Raw genomic sequence first — 21,898 nt, forward strand, 5'->3', positions numbered from 1 at the left:
CTGTTCTAGGCACTTCTATTGACTTTGAACAGAGTGTGAATATTTCTGGGCACAGTTAGGAAAAAAGAATGCTGATATGAGAAGGTTTCCTGGGCAAGTGTATGGGTAGTGATTTGTGAGTACAAAGGCAATGTGGGAAGTGGCAGTCAGGACCGAACAAAATAAAACCTTCTTTTACTGATTCCTTTAAAACAGTTGATATACACTGTTTGTTATTTGGAGTGAGCGCAGGGCCCTGACGTTGCTGGTAATGGGTGTCTGAGTCTTAGGAGCCTGTTACAGGAGGATGTTGGAGTGGGAGAGAGCAGGTAGGAGGGGCTCAGGTGAATATATATGTTTGAAGGGAAACCTGTGTTAGCGTGGTACATTGTGGGTCAGGAGAAGCCTTAGTATAGCTGTAGTTGTACTCCATATCATTCACATTATTTTATAGAGCATAATTTCCAAGTTACTTCTTTGGCAGGTATAAATATCATTGTTAGTGCACATTTGGGCTGCCACTGTGGTATGATACTCTTTGTGAGGCAGAAGTTTCCTGATTTTTTTGGAGGGTATGACCATTTATTTACATGTCCAGGCCGGAAATGTAGAAGGGATCCTAGTTTCCTTCTCCTACACTTTCTAAATCTAGTTGATTCTCTCTAATAATTACATCTTAAATTCGTTTCCTACCTCTATTGTGACCCAATGCTTCACCCTTAGTTTGGGCCTTCATTGTTTCTTGCTGGATTCGGAAGTGGTCTTCTAACTGGTCTCCTTTCCTCTGGACTGACCTCTTGTTGCACCCTCCACAAAGCCACCCTCGGCTTCTCTGTTTCTACCGGAATAAAGCTCTTGATTTCGTAGGAGGCCTTTATGGTCTGGTCTCGGCCTTTCTTTTCTGCCTCCTATCTAGCCAGTCATTTAGTGTCATTTTTTTCTGTCTTGGAATTTCCTGAATGCTCTGTGATCTGTCACAGTGCTGCTGTTTGCCACAAATGCCCTTTCTTCATTCTTTACCTGAATAACTCCTGTTTATCTCATAAAGCTGTGACCTGGTGTCACCTCTCCTCCAATGTGTCCGGTGCCCTTTTCTGTCTGCACAGTGCCCTTCTCCTCTCTCATAGCCCTAGTTATACTTTAAGAGTATTGTACTAGTTTGATTTTCTTTTCTTTCTCCCTCCTATATGCTGAGCACCTTAAAGGGTATCCCCTGTGCTTAGTATAGCACGTGGTACTTACTGCAGAAGAGATGTGCAGGTAGAAGCCACAGGGCCCAGCTCAACAAATGGGGAACTTCTGAGCAGTTAGGGCTTTTCAGAGTTGGAATGTGTGGCTTTAGGAGTGGTGACTTTCCTATTTCTGGAAGTGTGAAAACATATAGGCTGGGTACACTCGACAGTAGTTGCACAAATGGGATGTTTCAGATATTTTACTCTTAATAGAGTGAGGTTATAAGTTTGAAAAAATGAGTGGGTTGAATATAAACCTAAACTGATTTATACCTGTAACAGGAATTTAGAGGAAAGTAACCATCTTATAATTTTTTTAAGTAAAAAACTAAGGAATTATGTCTGTGTTAATCTAGTTTCAGGCTTCAGACACTATTGCAGTTCCCAATTCTAGGTAATAATCTCTGGTGATTTTAACACAGTTGATTACGTTTATTTATTTTAAAAATTAATCTTATGGGTAGATAATATATGCACATAGTAAAAATTTAAAAAGCATAAAGGGTATACAGTGAAAAGTAAGTCCCCTACACCTTCTGGTACCATCCCTGAGCAATCCAGCCACTTAGGTCCCCTTGCCTGAGTCAGCCAGTGTTGCCTGATTCTTGTCTTTCCTTTAGAAATAGTTTGTGTGTATGTAAGCATCCATGTGTATATGTGTATATACATCTTTCAACAACTAACATACCACATACTTTTCTGCAGTTTGCAGAGCACTGAACAATATCCTGGTCAAGGATCTCTGTCACTTGATACAGAGTCATACTTTTTCCCCCTTCAAATGGCTGTATTATTTTTTATTATGTGGTTGTACTTTGGTTATTGATCAGTTCCTGTGAGGAAATTAAGACCCAGATTTGGAAAGGGACTTGCTTAAGGTAGGAGAAGTAGGGTTAGAGGAAGTAGAAGATAGAGATGACCTGAAATGGGAAAGTCACACATGAGGGCAGGGGAGGCTTGATGAAGGGTTTGTCACCTGATCATTTAACCCTGAGGTGTAATCATGAACTTTCAGAAGGAAGGCCGTACCTCTCAAGCTCTAATACTTTATTGGAAACCCTCGGTTCTTTCTTTAAGATTTTGCCAGAAGATGAAATATTTGCTTCCAGAGATCTCCTGGCTCCCTGGTATATGTCAGTTCAACATTGTAGATATTTTAACATTAGTTTTCACATATCACAGCTTCTGGTAATAGTGTTTCTCAGTGTTTACACGGTTTTGTCTTGCCGCACAGATTGTGGTCACTTCAGAGGCTTGAAGCTGTCTTACTCTTAGTGCATAGGTCACACATGCCTTAGCGAGTGGTCAGGAAAGACCATTGTGTTAATTGCATTTTGAGCTGGGAGTAGAACTCTGGTATTGCTTGTTTTCCACAGGACCACACACTTAAAAGCAGGCTACTGAGAGGCTTTAACAGATAATTAGTTTCTTCTGTATTCCAGCGCATTCCCCAGTATCCAGGAAAAACATGTAACTGTGTCTGTTAAGTGTCAGTAGCTTTTTTTTTTTCCTTCTTTGAGACAGAGTCTTGCTATGTCACCCAGGCTGGAGTGCAGTGGCGTGATCTCGGCTCACTGCAAGCTCCGCCTCCCGGGTTCACGCCATTCTCCTGCCTCAACCTCCTGAGTAGCTGGGACTACAGGCGCCCGCCACCATGCCCGGCTAATTTTTTTGTATTTTTAGTAGAGACGGGGTTTCACCATGTTAGCCAGGATGGACTTGATCTCCTGACCTCGCGATCTGCCTGCCTCGGCCTCCCAAAGTGCTGGCATCACAGGCACGAGCCACCGCATCTGGCCGTCAGTAGCTATTTTAGATAATCCGAAAAGCAAAAATTTGCCAGGATGTAGCAGAATATTCCCAGTACCCACCCTCACCCCATGGCTGTTTTCTGCTTTCAGGAATTCATCATCATTTTCTAGGAGTTGCAGGGAACTTGTCCAGAGTTCCAGCAGACACCGCTGGAGGCCAGCGGCTGTGTCCTGTGCAGAGTGAGATTTCTATGAGAAAGGCATTACTTCTAGTAAGTTCAGAGAAATTAAAAGGCTATTTAGCTTTAGACAAGTGTATTCACTTTAAATCTGTACTCTCTGTGTTCCAGAAGGAAATGGCTTTACTTGCCAGCTTCCTACTTGTAATTGCCATTTGTTTCCAAGTAAGGGAACATAAGCAAAAATGTTTATTTTTCTGTTTATTCAAATGTTTATATTTTTGGTAGTTTTCTTTTTTCTTTTCTTTCCCCCCCTCCCCCCCTTTTTTTTTGCTTGAGACTGAGTCTCACTCTGTCACCCAGGCTGGCATGCAGTGGTGCGATCTCGGCTCACTGCATCCTCCACCTCCCGGGTTCAAGTGATTCTCCTGCCTCAGCCTCCCGAGTAGCTGGGATTACATGTGCCCACCACCATGCCCACTTAATTTTTGTATTTTTAGTAGAGACCGGGTTTTGCCATGTTGGTCAGGCTGGTCTAGAACTCCTGGCCTCAAGTGATCCACCTGCATTGACCTCCCAGAATGCTGGGATTACAGGTGTGAGCCACCACGCCTGGCCTGTAGTTTCTTTTCTGAAGTATTTTGGCTCACTCTACATTCTGATAAACAACTGCTGTTCAAATTGCTTTGTCCCAGTAGACTGTACATTTAACTTTTGAGCAGATCTGTTTCTTTAAAGGATGATTGGCAAGTGAGAGTCCTTACAGATTGATACATGCCCAACTAGAGAAAATTGGACTTCAATAATTGGCAATTTCTTCTCTAATCCCAGAAACTGCAGTTTTAAAATTTATATCCTAAAGACTGCAGAGGGAAAAGAGAACTACCTTGTGAATGCCCCCCATTTTTAGACAGTTCCTCAAAAAAGGAGCTAGCAAGCAGGCTTCCGCAGTTTCATGCTTCATATTCCTCTAAGCTGCTGATACGACCAAAGGGGCTGCATTCTCAGACCTCCTCCTCAGCCCTTTGCACCTCTCCCTGTGCCCTCACTGGCCAGCTACACTCACAACCTCATTTCCCTCCCTTCTCTCCTCCTTTTCACCTTGCCACACTGAAATGCTCAGGTGCCAGTCTTACCCCTTTTTTAACTGCAGTTAGTGCCCTGGACCCCTTTGCTAGACCCCCTCTGCTTCCTTAGGGGTTCTGGTCTCTGGTCTGTCGCTTCTCTCCTTGTGATAACTGAGACCTATGATAAAGGAGACAGCAAGTTTCTGGGGAAATAGTAAGTGTGGCTTTGAATTTGTTAAGTTGGAAGGCTGTAGGGTAATTAGGTAGATTTGCTTAGTAGGTAATTGGACACTTGGGAGGGATTGAAGGTAAAAGAGGGTGAGAGAAATGGATGATTAAGATATTCCATCAGTGGTGAAATGGGCTAGAACCTAGTGTACTAGGAGAGAACGATTTACATTTGGAGAGGAAAATGGACCTTTCTTTGGGAGTGGAATGAAAAGAATGGATGCTCTAACAGATCTGCCTGGGTGTTGAAAAGAAAGGTGAAAATGGAGTTCCTCTGTGCTAGTGGAAAGGGACAAAAACATTGAGTGTGAGGAGGTGGGGAAGGTCTGTAAGGTTGGAATAAGACCAGGGAAGAGAGGGTCAGTGAGGAAGGGATTGCTGAGCGGAACTAAAGGCCTCCCCTGAGACTGGAGGTCATCCTTGTATAAGAGCTCCTACTCTGTAGGATGGATTTCCTTCAGCAGTGCTGAGCAGCAGGAGTAGAGTAAGGGATGGTCAGGATGCTGGAGCTGCCCTTTGAGAGTTTGGAAGGGGTGAACCAGCTGAAGGTGCCAATATGACTGTCAGTAATGTTGCCTTCTTTAGGGCTTAGGCTGTGGGAAACGTGAAACTAGGTGTTTGTGGCTATACTGGAGAGAAGGGAAGTGGCTTTAACTGGCTACTGCGTCCTGTTAGGAACACAGCTCCTGGCTCATAAATGTGCCTCATAAACTTTGGTTGACTTGGAGTGATGGAGTCAGAGAACTGGTTTTGTAGGATCAGAGGTGGTGATGGGATCTTTGATAGAATGGCATTTTTGCATTTGTTTTGGTTATGAAGTAGTTCTTTAGTGTGTCAGGATATTAAATACTGAATATTGAAGCCAGGGAAAACATAGCAGGACACTAAGGCCTCTGCAAGTCCTGTGTGGGTCATTGGTGTTGATGGCATGAGAAGTAGCCATTATGAGTAGAAGCTGTGAGCTTCGGCTGGGCATGGTGGCTCACGCCTATAATCCCAGCAATGTGGGAGGCCAAGACAGGTGGATCACTTGGGGCCAGGAGTTCGAGCCCATCCTGGCCAACATGGCAAAACCTCCTCTCTACTAAAAATACAAAAATTAGCTGAGCATGGTGGCGTGTGCCTGTAGTCCCAGCTACTTCGGAGGCTGAGGAAGGAGAATTGCTTGAACCCAGGAGGTGGAGGTTGCATTGTGCTGGTATCACACCACTGCACTCCAGCCTGAGTGACAGAGTGATACTCGGTCTCAAAAAAAGAATACGAGCTTCAGAGTAGAGGGGATTTGCATGAGGGCATGAAGAAGGGATGTCTAGGAAGGACCTAGTGATCCTAAAGAGTGCTGACCCTACTGTCTAGGCCCTGAGGGTCAGGTGTTATAGGAACTGAATGATAGGGGAACAGATGACTTCTGAGGAAAGCCAGGTTGTGGGAGAAGGTGGGAAGACATTTGTGAAGAGGCAGAGAGTGTAGGAGGTTGTTCTGAATAGGGAGGTTCTCAGAATGGGGAAGAAACAGAAGGCCTGCAACAGTGTTCTTGACAGACCCAGGAGGTTTCGTGTCAGAATCCCTGGGGCCAGCAGTGGGCTGATGATTATGAAGTGCAGCATGGCAGTAAGGTGGCTGTTCTGGAATGACTGCTGATGTCGCTGATGTCTACATTTGTCAGAGGAGACTTGTGCCAGGCTAACAGTTAGGTGTGTTACATTAATGATCCTATTTGATCCTCATAACATGTATTACGCTCATTTTACAAAAAATGGAAACTCAGAGAAGTTACTAATTTACCTGAGGGTCACATGGTCTCATGTTTCGGAACCCAGTTCTTGCTGGAGGTGCTGATTTCTTTTGTGCACCTGCCCTACGTGTATAGTCCTGTTCAGAGATAGCATGGGTGTAGGGATGTATAATGGATGCATTCTTTGATGTTGTATTGCTGGAAAGCTTGCTCATTCCCTGCCCAAAGTTGCTTGACTGTGGCTCTCTAGCACCCCCTGGTGGCAGCAATGGTGTTGTGATATGCTAAGGTGAGTGTGAACACTTTCTAGCCAAGGTACCTCTAAGTCACTGATGTGCTGCAGCAAGAACATTTCCTTTGTTGGGAATGTGGCACTTATTAAACACAGCCTTTAACAGTTGTTTATGTACCTATCTTAACTGCAGAGGAAGAATTTAATGTTTGTATACCCCTACAGTGTTTAGCTAAGAGACTAAATACAGTGTGAAAGGAGAAACCCCAAGGGGAATCAAACTCTAGATTGAGCCCTTCTTATTCATGGGTAACAACGCCTTCCACCTTAGCCCAAGCGTAAGGGCCATCCCTTCCCTTATATCTGGGATGATACTCTTTCCCTCTCTTCTTTCATCTTTATTATGTACCATTTCATTAGCTTTATTCACTAGCATATATACATATTTGAATATCTCATCTAAAAACAAAGAAAGAAAAGCTTTGGAACACCCCCCCTTCACCATCTGTCTCCCATTCTTCCAGTTAAGTTTCTTAAAGAATGGCTTATCGAATGTCTTTCTTCTCACTCTTTTTCCAACCTGCTGCCTCATGGCTCTGCGAATCTCAGTCTGCCACCAGTGACACCTTTTGTGACCACTGAATGGGAGAGGGATACCATACGTATCAAGAACCTGTGGGCAGGGCAGAGAGTGATGTGAACTGTAGGACCTCATTGAAGGTCTTGATGCTGGCAGCCATTCTGAATTTTAGCTATTGCTTTGCAGTTTGAGCTGCTGCTTTCATGAACTCTCCATAGCAACAGAGCCATACTTATTGATGCTGATTGGTTCTATTAAGCCACATTGGGTAGTCCAGGTATTGATAGATAATATTGGTGTTTTAGAGACATTTCATGGGTTGCCTCTCTTTCCTTCTGGATTCTGAATCACTTCTCAAGTTAAATGGAGATCTAAATATGAACTTTCTTTTTGGTGGGAGCAAGACTAGAGGATGTGACTTAGATATTCTATGAGAAATCTACCTTGGCATCTGCTTATTGTGTGAGTAGGTCTGCAGAGCAGACCTCCTTCTACCAGCCACAAGGAGGCCCTCCGAGCTTGTCTTTCATTTATCAACCAGAGAAGACATTGGTAGCTATTTATGGTCTGTCAGTTACATATCTCACTGCTTTGGTTCTTCACATCTGGCTCTTCATGGCCTCTCTGTCAGTGCTGCATAGTCCTCAGCAGGATTTCTGACCCTAGATGGCAGGTTTTATGGAAGAGTGGTGGTCCTGTTCTGGACATAAAATAGAGAGTGGCTTACTGGGTTGAATTTTTATCCAACTGAAAATTCTTGGGACTATTTCTGACAATTTGGACTTTTTTATAGCTAGCTTATTTATACATGTGAAAGGCTCATGCATTGGTTAGTTAATGAGCTAATTAATGAAGTCAAGCTGATAGTATCTTTCTTCTTATCACAGGTCCATTTTGTTTATTTCTGTCTATTTTACAGGTTGAATACAAGCTGGGATTCCAAGTGGACAATGTTTTGGCAATGGACATGCCCCAGGTCAACATTTCTGTTCAGGGGGAAGTTCCACGCACTTTATCAGGTAAGTGAGATTCTTCAAAGACAGAGTTACAAAGACAGAGTTAACATACTTTTTCAACTGTATCCCCTGCGTCCCCAAAACGAAGTTTAACTACTGATGTGTAGTGTGTATTACTTTTCTACAAAAAAAGTAATTTTTGTAAATATTTGCACTGTGTTCTTAAACCATTCTCTCTTTTCTGTCCTTCTAGAACTCTCTGTGCTCAGCCCTCCCTCTCTCCTTTTCTGCATTGCTGGTACTTACCTCCACATGAGTCCCTGTGTCTGATCTCGTTTCACTTTGATTAGGCACCACATTCCACCCTGTGGCCCAGATGGTCTTTGCATGGTCATATTTGACCCTGTGACCTGAAGCCCATCAGTGGCCTCCACTCCCATCAACTGAACATTCCAGACTCACCATCTTGTGTCCTGGATCCTTTACCATCTGCCCCTGTCTGCCTGTCTAGCCGTGTTACTGCACTTGCCCCAGAGTTCTGGCAGTTCCAGACTACATGAAGTTCTGATCTTTAAGCCTTTGCATGTGCTGGTCTCAGTATTTGGGATCATCTTTTCCTCTTTCTGCTTGTGAACTCCTTTCTATTAATCCTACTCATTCTGCAAGACTCAAGATCTACACTGTCTTTTTCTTTTTCTTTTTTTTTTGAGACGGAGTCTTGCTCTGTCGCCCGGGCTGGAGTGCAGTGGCCGGATCTCAGCTCACTGCAAGCTCCGCCTGCCGGGTTTACGCCATTCTCCTGCCTCAGCCTCCCGAGTAGCTGGGACTACAGGCGCCAGCCATCTCGCCCGGCTAGCTTTTTGTATTTTTTAGTAGAGACGGGGTTTCACTGTGTTAGCCAGGATGGTCTCGAACTCCTGACCTCGTGATCCGCCCGTCTCGGCCTCCCAAAGTGCTGGGATTACAAGCTTGAGCCACCGCGACCGGCCTTACACTGTCTTTTTCCTGCCACCTTCTCTTCTTTCATTTGTTAGCTTCTATTCTTCCTACCCCCTTGGAACTTCATATTTAACTGTTTTTGCACTGATTACATTATCTAGCAGTTCCCTTGATGCTTAGCATAGAGTATGGCTCAGGATAGGCACTCAGTACAGTCTGAGTAAATGAATAAGTGTCTTATTTACACCAATTTAACTACTTTTGAACCAACTTCTTAGGCTCTTTAAGTTGTGGTATTTGTAAGAAATGGAAATTTTTAAAAATTGAAAGTATCAGCCACAATAGTGTTGTGGAACTTTTTCTGGCAGTCATATTCACTGTTACCAGTCACATACATTAAGCTTGAAGAAAGCACAGGAAGGCTGCTTGAATTTTTATGGGCGGTAAAGGAATTTAGAAATGCCCATATCTTTAATACACTCATACAGATGGTAGAATGATATGTTTTAAATTTGTAGGAAGAGAATCTTAAAGACTGGGGAAAAAAATTATATGCACTGAAGTCTGTTATCCCATTGCTACAATTATGGATGAAAATCAGTTTCTATTGAGAAAGGTGTTGTTTTTAAACTCATAGCTGAGAATTGATCAGATTCATTTACAGGTTTATATTTAATCTTTTTATGAAGAGCAGACATACTTACATTTTGGTAGTGAGTTGTCTTTCCATTTGATCATGTAATTACTGTTGTTACTACTGCTAATGTGTCTGCTGCGGTTTGCCTGATGATCCTTTAGCTTTAGTGTATTGGAATAGCAGGACTTATGAGACAAAGTGATGTATTAAAAACGATGAGCAAAAGTTGAAAACAATTATCTCTTCATTGATGTCTTGGTTTGTTCTTTAATACTAACTTTTATATCCATAATGAATTAAATGCTTAGTGTCTAGAGGTGTGGTAGTCTGAAGATCTCTAAAAACTTCTATTTAGTTACTTTATTTAAATGTATTATTTTTAGTTTTCTTGCAGCAAAAATAAGTAATTCTAAAATGTTTAAAAGAATCATTTTGGGGCATTAATGGTGATTTTTAGAAAATGTAAAATTTTTTTTTATCTTTTTTAAACAGTGTTTCGGGTAGAGCTTTCCTGTACTGGCAAAGTAGATTCTGAAGTTATGATACTAATGCAGCTCAACTTGACAGTAAATTCTTCAAAAAATTTTACCGTCTTAAATTTTAAACGAAGGAAAATGTGCTACAAAAGTAAGGAATTTATTTACCAAAATATGTTTTACGTATATGTGAGAAGGTGAAAAATAGAGTTTGTTGTTTTTTCACAGATTTAATTATGACCAACTCGTGATTATAGTTGCAAGTGAGAAAAGAACACTGACAGATGAAGTTTTGAGATAATCCCAGATAGTTGGTAGCCAAGAATCTCACTCAGGCCTCATTTAGTCCATGCTTTCTCAAATCTTTTGTCAGAATTGCTAAAATGTTTTCCATTAGGAATAGTGCTGAAATGGTTGAAGAGGTAAAGAAATAAGAAAAATCTGTTGGGACTTCTGAGTAACTATATTAATTTTGTTTCCCTTATCAAGTTACTTTTATGCAGAAGCATTGCTCTGGGGTGAGATAGACCTGGGTTGGAATGACAGCTCTGGTCTTTTCAGGATATTGGTACAAGTTACCTTAACGTCTCTGAAGCTCAGTTTTCTTCATCTGTAAAATGGGCATAATACCTGTTTCAGAGATTTGTTGTTTTTACAATTCATTAAATCTAGCCTAAAACTTAGAATACCATATGTGGGTACTTACCAAAGTTAGTTTTTTTTTGGTTTTGAATTATAAACTGAAGAAATCAGAGTGGATATGAAAGAGTTTCAGTATGCTAGGTCATAAATCAAAGAATTTTGGAGTTCTCCTTACAAGTTTAGTCCATCTCACTCACTGTAAGTTCCATAAAGCTAAAGTGACCCAAATTTACAAGGTCACATAGGTAGAATTGGTTAGTATCTAAGATGGGGGTGAGGGGAAATCCTATCCCAAACCTTGAGTGCTTACTATGTTCTAAGTGCTTGACAGATATTACACCTGTTTAATCCCTACAGCAACCCTAGGCAATGGGTTCTGTCATTGTTGTCATTTTCAGAAAAGGAAGCTGAGCTTCAGAGAATCTAGCTTGCCAAGATCAGATGGCTAAGTGGTGCAGCTAGGATGCAGACCTGTTCTTTCAGCCTCTTTGTTAAATTGTCTTTTTTTTTTTTTTTTGAGACGGAGTCTCACTCTGTCGCCCAGGCTGGAGTGCAGTGGCGCAATCTCTGCTCACTGCAAGCTCTGCCTCCCGTGTTCACGCCATTCTCCTGCCTCAGCCTCCCAAGTAGCTGGGACTACAGGCGCCCGCCACCATACCCGGCTAATTTAAACTGTCTTTTAATAAATTTCCCAATTGAAATCAGTGCTGAGTGTTATGAAAACACCTAAGGCCAACAAGTGAGTTGTAATGGCTGATGTCTGGGTACATGCCAATAAAAAAAGCTGCAGTACATTTGAATAGACATCTTAAGAAAGAAAAGCTAGCATCTTTCAGCTGTAGTGTTTTGATACAATTTTCAGTTCTACTATATTCAGTTATGTACCAACTTCTATGTAATTTTAGAGACAAAGGATATTTCAGAGACTCTTTAGTCCAGTGTAGTCATTATATGTTTGATATAAGGAGATTGGACCCTAGGCCACTTAGGGTACCACAGCTAGCCAGTGAGGAGTATAAAACATTCAGTTCGTGATCCTCAGAGAGATGGACATGACTGTACCATGGTGCTTCATGTTACTCTTAAAGGCAGAACGATAACCAGACATGGTGTGGCCTCTGGATCCCACCAGTACTAATATCTGCTAAGGTTAATGATCAGCTGATACTCAAAATGATCATATACCTTCTCCATTTTCTTTAATATGTGTGTGAAATTAACATAAAAATTCTGTGTTGGAGTAATTTTCTATTCTGTTTTAGACTTAAGTTTTTCTCTGGCCCTCTGTATTTGTTGGTCATGGTTTTGGCCACCCTAGTCACCCAGTTCAGGCTCATGACTCTTACTTTGTTATGTGATCCTAATGTTTTTATTTATCTGGTTTTCCAGCCTACTATATTTCAAAAACTGTCTGCAACAGAAAACATATCTGTACCATATGGAATGTTAGTAGGTGTTACTAGCAAGAAAAGTTTCCTTTATCATATGATGATGGCAATTATGGATTAGACAAGTTTTGTGACCCCATGACTCCTTTTAGTCTTTACATTCTAATGTTCACTGTGAACCTCCAAAGAGACACTATAGTATGTGGCGTTTCCCAAACTTCTTGACCACAGGAACATTTTCATTGAGCATCTAGAAGTAACACCCATTGGCTAACAGTGGTATAGACTATTGATTGATGACTGTAGTGGTGATTATCGGAATAGTAATGTAGCTTTCATTATCTTGCAACAAATACCTGTTGCTGAGTTCCAGCAATGTTCTGATAATTATTGTAATTAAGGATTCTCATGGAAAAGAGAATTTCTAAAGCATCATTTATCTCCTTTTAAATTCAGAACTTGAAGAAGTAAAAACTTCAGCCTTGGACAAAAACACTAGCAGAACTATTTGTAAGTGTTAATGTATTATCTTTATCCATTATTAGAAATGAAAAATGGTTGGCTGCATATAAACATGATTGCATGAAGCTTGGAGGCCTCATGGTTTCCAGTTTGTCAAATGATAATGACACTATGCTGTTATTTTGCTGGTGCTTTGTAGACTAGTGGATAGGTCATGAAACTTAGAATATTGACTATTTTGAGAACTAAAATTTATACGTATTTTGTAACAAGTAAGCTAAAAAGTTATACAAGCAAGAGTATCACATATTTTTGAGTAGTCCTAATTAAAGTATGACCATGAAATATATGTAAGATCTTTATTAGCAGAGGGTTAGAAAATCTGGCTTGCAGTCTGGACCTAATCTTAAGCTAATTTCATCCAGGTGAAGGTGTAAGCTTAAAGATACTGTGTTACTTAAAGCTACAGAGCAGATATGCAAAGTAGATTTTTATTTTTTGGTATTGGTTGTGTTTAGATACTATTACAAACTTCTTTTTTTCTTTTCTGACATGAAGACATCGTTGAGTCTTACTCTTCTTGGGGTTGTGTTAATAGCAGTATCTTAAAAGGATACTAGATTCTCTTCATGCAAGTAGACTTTTAAAAAATTGTTTTTTGAAAATTTCAAGTCTATGAACGTTCAGAGTACGCTTTGATGAACTCCATGTGCCCATCCCCCAACCTCAGTAATGATCAACACTTTGCCATCGTCCTTCCATTGATTCCCTCCTTTTGTGCTGGTTAGGGGTGGAGGAAAGTATTTTCAGGCACATCCCAGGCATCAGATTATTTCACCCGTAAAATTTCAGGGTGGATCTCTTTTTAAAGGGCCTTAAAAAAAAAAAAAAAACCCACAATCACCTAGTACCTATTCATTTTGATTTGTCACATGTAACGAAATTAACAGCAGTTGCTTAGTATCACCAATAGATAGTCCATGTTCAAATTAACCCGATTGTCTTAAAAATGTCTTTTTTTCCCCCTGAATCAAGATCCAAATGAAGCCTGCACAACTGTTTGGGTGATATGTGTTTTGTTTTAATCAGAAACCACCAACCCTTTTATTAATATTACTTGTTTATTGAAGAAATTAAATCATTTGTCCCATAGAATTTCCCACATTCTGCATCTTCCTGAAATCATTGAACATGTTTTTTTTTTTTTTTTTTCCTCTTCTGTAAACTGGCAGGTAGATTTTGCACTTGATTAGATTTAGAACCATCTCTTTGGTAAGACTGGTCTATAGATGGTACTCTGTGCTGCCTATTTTGTCTTTTCATCACCTTGGGAGGCACAGAGTATCTGGATGTCCCGAAGTGGAAATTTTTTGCCTGTAAAATAATGTGACATATTGTCTACTTGCTAGAATATTTCTGAAAAGAAAGAAAAAAACATGAAAAAAAGTCACTGTTGCCAAAGTTTACTTTTAAAATTCTGGTGACTTTGCCCATTTCTTTTATGCTAGTAGGATATTACTTCTCAACAAGAGCAGTATTGCATATTCTTGGCCTCTGTCTGTCTCTTCCTTGCTCCTTCTCATCTTCCCGCCCTTTCTATTTATTCAGCCAGCCAATACCTATGGAGAGTCTGTGGTGTGTTAGGTGGTATGACTGAAGCAGAGGACTAAACTGTGAGCAAATAGACCCCGTCCTCGGGGGTTTATAATGTAGTGGGAGAAATAGACAAGGCAATAGGCAGTGATAACAACATAGCATGGCAAGCTATGATATGGCAAGCACAGGGGGATTTGGGAACCCAAGGATAGCTTCCTGAGAACAGTGAAAGCTCTTCTGAGAGCTGAAGGGTGACCAGATGGTAGCAAATGGGGAATGGGAAAAATGCATAGGGAAGCCTGGAATTTGGAGGTAATTGAGCAGGGTACATCTAGGGGGATCCGCCCAGCAGAGCTGTATCCTCTGCTCTGCTCTGGAAAGTGCTTGGATAGCACTGCTAACACATGCCTCCAGAATTCAGAATTTTTTTCTGCCCTTCCCAAGATTGAATAGCTTTCCCATGGCATAAGGTAATTCTTGATGAAAGTCATGCCTTCATTCAGGCTACAGCCAAGTCTAGCTGCCCTAGAAGTCATTTGGTCTCTTTGCGTTAATGTGTTCTGATTTATTGTTTGTTGATTGAAAGTTTAAATTTTAGAAAAGTTTTATTTTTCTTATTTCCATGTGTTTTTGAAAGCTATAACTTTTATCTTTTATCCCGAAGTATCCCCAGAACTCCAAACTTGTGTATCTGTCAATTTAACATCTATGCATGGAGGTATGAGTACCTAGTTCGTAGACTAGGTACTCCAAATTTAACTTGGACAAAACTCTTGATTTTCACATCCCCAACCTGCTTATTTTTATCTTTGTAAAGGTACCCTTATCCAAGTTATCGCTTAAGCCAAAACTTTTCATTCTTCTTTTTCTTTCTACTTTGGTACAATCCATTTGTAAAGTCTGTTGACTGTGTTTCCAAATCCATTTACTTCTCATCTTCACTGTGACACTCTTATTCAAGCCACTGCTCTCTCCTCGAATTACTCTGGTAACCTTCTAACTTGTTCCCTGCTTCTGCTCTTGCATTCTTCACACATCATGCAGTCATTTTTTGTTAAGTGGCCGTGTGAAATTGCTTTGCTTGAAACTTTGCAATGATCCCCCATCTCATTTAGGATAAACCCCAAATGCCTCAAGTTTTGTTCAGTAGAGTTATGATGTGAGTACTCGTGATCATATCTTGCATGAATCTCCAAGCACACCAGTTTGCTTCTGTTTGCATCTTCCACTCTGCCTGCTTCTATCATCTGTATCTTTGTTTCTGTGTGTTTTTTCTCAGTTTGCTTCTGTGTGTGTGTGTGTGTGTGTGTGTGTGTGGCTGTGTCTATGTCATTGGGTTATTTTCCATGTTGCTGAGGCTTTCTGTTTGTCTTATTTTATTTATTTATTATTTTTGAGACGGAGTCTTGCTTTGTCGCCCAGGCTGGAGTGCAATGGTGTGATTTTGGTTCACTGCAACCTCTGCCTCCTGGGTTCAAGTGATTCTCCTGCCTCAGCCTCTTGAGTAGCTGGGACTACAGGTGCGCACCACCAGGCATGGCTAATTTTTGTAATTTTTTTTTTTTTTTCAGTAGAGATGGGGTTTCACTATGTTGGCCAGGCTAGTCTCAAACTCCTGACCTCAAGGGATCCACCCACCTCGGCCTCCCAAAGCGCTGGGATTATAGATGTGAGCCACCGCACCCAGCCTGCCTCTCTCTTTAAAATAATGGAAAGCCGAGTATCATTTTATTTAATGAATAGAGTCTTTAAAAACAGAAAAGCAAAACAATTTCTGTTACTCTCAAAAAAGAATAAATGTTTGTTTTTATAAACTTGTGGACCCTTCTGTCACTCAGTCTTCTGTGAGTCAGTGGTCCCTGGCAACAAAACGATGTCTGATCCCTGTAACCCAAACATCATTGTTGAAGAGATAGGAAGAATATATAGATCTGCACTGTCTAGTATGGTGCCTGCCAGCCACATGTGACTTTCTAACTTAATTACAGTGAAGTCAAATTAAAACATCAGTTCCTCAGTTTTACTAACTACACTTCAGTAGCTTTAGTGGTATTTACATTTGAATGCTTAATAGCCACAGGTGACCAGTGGCTACTGTATTGGACAGTACTCTAGAGAACATTTTCGTCACTGCAGAAAGTTCTGTTGGACAGCACTGCTATAGTGTATTTTATGCACTGGTATGTATACCATTTGTGAGTGACTATTATACTCATTAGCCAAAAATTCTATTTAAAAAATTTTTTTTTTTTTTTTTTTTTTGAGATGTAGTTGCACTCTGTCGCCCAGGCTGGAGTACAGTTGAGCGATCTCGGCTCACTGCAACCTCTGCCCCCAAGGTGCAAGTGATTCTTGTGCCTCAGCCTCCTGAGTAGCTGGGACTACAGGCGCCTGCCACCACTCCTGGCTAATTTTCATATTTTTAGTAGAGGCGGGGTTTCACCATATTGGTCAGGGTGGTCTCAAGGTGATCTGCCTGCCTTGGCCTCCCAAAGTGCTGGGATTACAGGTGTGAGCCATCACACCTGGCCTAAAATATTTTTTAAAAACTACAACAAAAACATCAACAAAATTTTGTGAACTTACACCAATATGCTACTGGTAACTGGACACCAATATGCTACTGGTAACTGATCTTACCAAAGAATGGGCACGTGAAAAGAACAATACTTATTTGTGTATATTGGATCACAAAGCAGTCATATTTGTTTTAAAAGCTAAATGTGCGTTTTGTTTTTATTTCAGATGATCCTGTACATGCAGCTCCAACCACTTCTACGCGTGTGTTTTATATTAGTGTAGGGGTTTGTTGTGCAGTCATATTTCTCGTAGCAATAATATTAGCTGTTTTGCACCTTCATAGTATGAAAAGGATTGAACTGGATGACAGGTATTGTACACATTTTGGGAAAGAAAAAAAATGAAAGCAGTTATTTGTATATGTGTGGGAGCCCATACATACCAATGTGCAGTGGTGCAGGGGAAGGAGGGAGGATGACCAAGCCCCAGCCAAAGGAAAAATAAGATGACCTAATCACTGTCTCTGTGTTTCTCTGATTTTATTTTTATTTTTTAAAAGTTATGAAGTCGGAAATTTGTTTTTTAGTTGTTGGGGAAGAAGTGGAGAACAAGTGTGTGTTTTCTGTTCCCTTTGGCATGACTCTACTTCAGACCATTGCCTTTTCAAAATAGCCCTGTTTCTTCCTTCTGGCTCTTCCCTTCATAATTCTCCCACCCTCTCTTCCTCCCTCCGTCCAGTGAACATTTATTGAGCACCTGCTCTGATTTAAACTGTTGGTTCTCAACCTGGTTACACGGTAGAGTCAAGGAGAAGCTGTTAAAACATGCTAGTATTTGGGTCCACCTTCCAGAGATTTTGATGCAAGTGGTTTGTGGTAGTATTTGGGGATCAGTATTTTTCATAAAGCTTCCTGGATGATTCTAATGTACAGCCAATTTGAGATATACTGGGTTAGATATTATGCTGAGTGCTGGGAACAGACAGAAATAATAATATACTTCATAGTTTCAAGATTTTAATCTTTTGCATTAACCTGTAATTATAAAAGCGTGTAATTTGATGACTGTGATATGTAAAGTGTGTGAATACAAAAGGTGCTTGTCCAGCCTGAGTGAGTCAGAGATGACAAGGAGGATGTTATAGTCAAGTTAGGCTGAGAGGTACAGATGGAATGATAGATTTATTTTCATAACACACACTTCTTACTTCCCTCCTCAGTGATTCCCAGTTGCTGACTGAAGACATGCCCCAGCTTTGTGACTTCTTTGAAAGGCCTGCTTTATGTGGAGATGTATCATCCATACTCTTTGAACCTTTTCTCCTCTTCCTGCTGTATCCTTCCTTTTGCTCCAGTCAAATGATTACTTATTCCTCACTTTTGCCCCACACTTTGCCCTTCAGGACTTTTGTTCATGCTTTCTTCTTCCCACAGGCTGCCTCCATGCCTTTTCCACCAGTCCATACTTGGTCCACTCTTCAAATTCCAGCTCCATTGCTGTCTCTTTCATGAAGTCTTTTCTAAGCCTCCCAAACACCCATTTCTCTTTGTCTCTGTCTCTCGTAGCATTGTACTTTTTCTTTTATAATTTTTTGTGTAATTGTCTTACCTTTAGAATGTAAGCTTTTTCCAGTTAGGGAGCAGTGTGTCTTACTCCATGTTGAGTCACCAGTCCTAATTGGTCTTAACATACAGCTGGGAGGCATATTTGTGGCATAAGAATATGAAGGGGAAGGGAGCTGGTTGGATTCAGTACTTGCCCCTAAGTACTCTTTGTCCCCACTGTTTTATTTTCCATTTCTGTGTGGAGAAAGAAGAAAAAAGGGATACGAGTGAGAAGGAAGTACATATATGATTTGTTTCAGAATATGTTTTGTGTACATGGTGGTGGTGAAGTTAGGTTTAGATTTTTACAGGGGAAGAAATGGCATTTGGAAGCAATTAAGGGAACATTTTGATAGGACTTTGAGAGAGGATACAGGTAGAGAGGTGACTAAAGAGTATGACATTTGGAAGTCACTCTTGATATACCCAGAGAGTTGGCGTTTTCCTTGAATGCCTGCATGTGTGGCTAGGGCTGTGAGTCCACATAGGCCAGAATTGTGCAATAACTTTCAGATTCCGTGGGGCATCTACCTCTGCCTGCTGAAATAATTAGTTACCATACATGAATTGGTGTTCCAGTTCTCTGTAGTTTTCGGGCAAAAGTTTCCAGACATTACCTGAGTAAAACCAACTTATATTATCACATATTTTCAGAGCATAGCCTAGTGGTCAAGAGTATGAACTCTAGAGCCAGACTATCTCTGTTCGAAGCCTGGCTGTTCTGTTTACTAGTTTTATGGGCTACATGGAGTAAGTTATATAGCCTGTGTGTGTCTCAGTTCTCTTCTGTAAAGCAGAAATACACATCTAGTTAGGTATGTTGTGAGGTTTTAATGAAATAATAGCGTAAACTCTTAAAACGCAGCCCTATGTATAGTAAATGGCATTTTTATTAAGTTTTTAATAAAGCTGCAGTATGCTAGTAGTGATGGACAAAGTTCTTCTTCAACCTTTTCCTGTCCTGTTAACAATTATTTATTACCTGCCAGGCAGGCTAACAGTGGTGACCAGAAAGCCCCCATCCAGTTATCCAACAGCATTTAAGAGACATCTGCTGCTTCTCACTCTATATAGGGACCACTGGGATTACCATTTATTGAGTGTTTTCTGTTTACTAGTACTGTTCCAGGTACTTTATATATATTATCTTAACACTCACAGCCACCTAGAAATAGGCTTGAAGAGATTAAATAACTTTTTCAGGATTGCTCTTCTAGGAGCAGGGCAGAGCAGGTGGGACTCAGTGTTGTAATAGCTATATATTAATAATCCATTATTGTCATTGTCTAAAGCACTTGCTGTGTGCCAGGCACTGTTCCCTTTGCTTTACATTTATGAACTCCATTAATCCTCACACAGTCTGGTGAGGTTGGTTGGAGCCCATGGCTCCGTGGAATTCCTTAGAAAGGGATGGTAGTATTCTTCCATTCCAGGCACTTAGCAGCCACTGCTTGGTATACACAGATCTCCTTGGAGGCACAGAATAAACGCTGCCTGAGATGTGCTCATGCCAGGGCAGCTGGAGCTCATGTGTGTGGCTTTCCCTCTCCCAACACTGCAAATTGATCTTTTCAGTCTCTGTGTTATGCCAGATGAGTCTGTCCTGGATAAGCAGAGCTTCTCTTTATATTCACCCTGAAGTCCTGCAGAAGGGTTGGTCTGCAGCATGTCTCTACTGTAGTCTTTCCCTGTTAGTTTGTGACTATGGGAAAGTTTATTACTCCTTTGTGGGATGCTTGATTTTTCTCTTCCAGTTTCCATTGTCCCCACCACCGCCCCCCCGCCTTTACTGGTGACAGTTTCCCTTTAAAATCTTTGATTTTATATCTAATGCCTAACAGTGTTGGACACATAGTAAAATACACAGTAACTATTTGGCTGAACAACCAATGAGTAGAGAGAGGAAAACAAACGTTTTGTTATACCAATCATTCTTTGTTTTTTTCACAACAATTTGTGTCAAAAATGACCATTCTGTCTGGTTTATGTTTTCTGTTCCAGGGAAGTATGGTTTTCTCTGTTCATTGATTGACTTAGTATTAATTGAGCTCTCACTGGGGCTCACTTTGGCCCACCTGGGGCTTCTTGTGCCAGGCACTGACTGGCTTAAGTACTGGGGAAGGAGAGGTGAATAAGCAGGCACTTGACCTGCCTTTGTGGAGTTTATAGTCTGATTGGGTGAGACAGACATTAAACAAACAAAAAAAATCCCTGCTGGAATGTAGGGGTCACAATCTTTGTCTGTTGCGTTCACTGCTATATCTCTAGCACCCAGTACAGTACCCGACATGTAGTAGATACTTAATAAATATTTGTGGAATGAATAGATGAAGTGGAGTTACAGAGAAAAACAGAAAAGTACAAATTGTAGTAAGTTTTTTGAAGGAAAATTATGATCTTTCCCAAAGTTCTGACTTCATTCTCAGACAGGGTTAGTATCGCCATACATAATTTTACTTGCCTTTGAAAATCAAATGAGATAATTTATTCAGATTGATAATTTATTTAGACTGGCTATAAACTATTAAGTGCTAGCAAATATACATTTTAATCTCATTTTCTACCTCTTGTGATACAGCTATGTAGGTGTTGACTTTAATGGATGTCAGGGGTAGGTCCCCAATTGCTTCTTGCTTCACTCGTAACAGTAAGTCTTGGATTCCAAAAAAAATTTTGTTCTGACCACTTAGCATAGTGCTTTGCTTATTTTAGGGACCCACTTAATATCTGTTGAGGGAGTGAAAAATTGACATAGATGTCCCTGTAACACCTTTGTGTGCCTACGGGCTTTTCAAAAATTCTGAGGTAGCACAAGAGTGCCACCTACTGTTCAGTTAGTGGAGAGAATGTGTCTGCACACTTAGTCATCAGTGATGTTGGTTGTAGATATTTAAGTAGTATTTTCACATATCTCATACAATTTGAGCCTCACAAAAATCCTGTGAGGTAGATTATCTTAATCCCATTTATTTCCTTCCCTTTTGAGGATGGTAATGCTCCTCTTCCCTCCCCATTATTGAAGTCTGGACTTCTAACAGCTTTGATATCTAGTTTGATTTTTGAGTGGTACTTAGCTGTAAAACAGAGTCTTATAATTGCTTTTTGTTCTAAGGACTGGGGATGCATAATATTCACATAATTAATATAATTATAGTATACTGTAGATTAGTAATAATTTATAAATATATGTTTGAGGGCCAGGCACTAAATGCTTTACTTACTTATTTTTCATGTAATCGTTTTAGCAGTCTTACCAGAGGATAGTATTATGCACATTCTGTCCATAGGGAATTTGAGGTTCCGGAGGATTAAATAGTTTGTCCTAGGCCGTACAGCTGGTAATCGATGATACTGGCAGTTCTGACTTCACGGTTTATACTCTTCATCTCTTTTCTATATTGACCTATACCCGCTGCATTATAAACCCATATAGATCAATTCTGGAATAACATTGAGCCTAAGAAGCTCTTCCAGCACTCTGACCAGATGATAGCGTAATGAATTTTTATTATAGTCTCTTTGAGTTGCAAAGTATCTTCACAGAGTTGTTGGGGAAACAGGGCTAACTGCAGCTTCACAAGAAGTATCAGGTTGGTGCAGTAATTCCATTTTTTTTCATTAAAAGCAATGGCAAAAACCGCAATTTGCGATTACTTTTGCACCAACCTGATGGATAACCTGAAATGATAGACATA

General features: G+C 40.6%; 1 protein-coding gene across 1 annotated transcript in view; it reads left to right on the top strand.

Moving 5' to 3' along the window:
• The window catches only part of RYK (receptor-like tyrosine kinase), a 148,195-nt gene that overhangs the window by 89,723 nt on the left and 36,574 nt on the right, over window positions 1-21,898 (top strand). The window contains exons 5-8 of the mRNA XM_011958223.1: window positions 7,903-8,002; window positions 10,008-10,142; window positions 12,478-12,531; window positions 16,825-16,969. Coding sequence (XP_011813613.1) covers window positions 7,903-8,002; window positions 10,008-10,142; window positions 12,478-12,531; window positions 16,825-16,969 — 434 coding nt within the window. The remainder of the gene's footprint in view (window positions 1-7,902; window positions 8,003-10,007; window positions 10,143-12,477; window positions 12,532-16,824; window positions 16,970-21,898) is intronic.

Source organism: Colobus angolensis, unplaced genomic scaffold (assembly GCF_000951035.1).
Source record: "Colobus angolensis palliatus isolate OR3802 unplaced genomic scaffold, Cang.pa_1.0 Scaffold46, whole genome shotgun sequence".
Taxonomy (NCBI): domain Eukaryota; kingdom Metazoa; phylum Chordata; class Mammalia; order Primates; family Cercopithecidae; genus Colobus; species Colobus angolensis.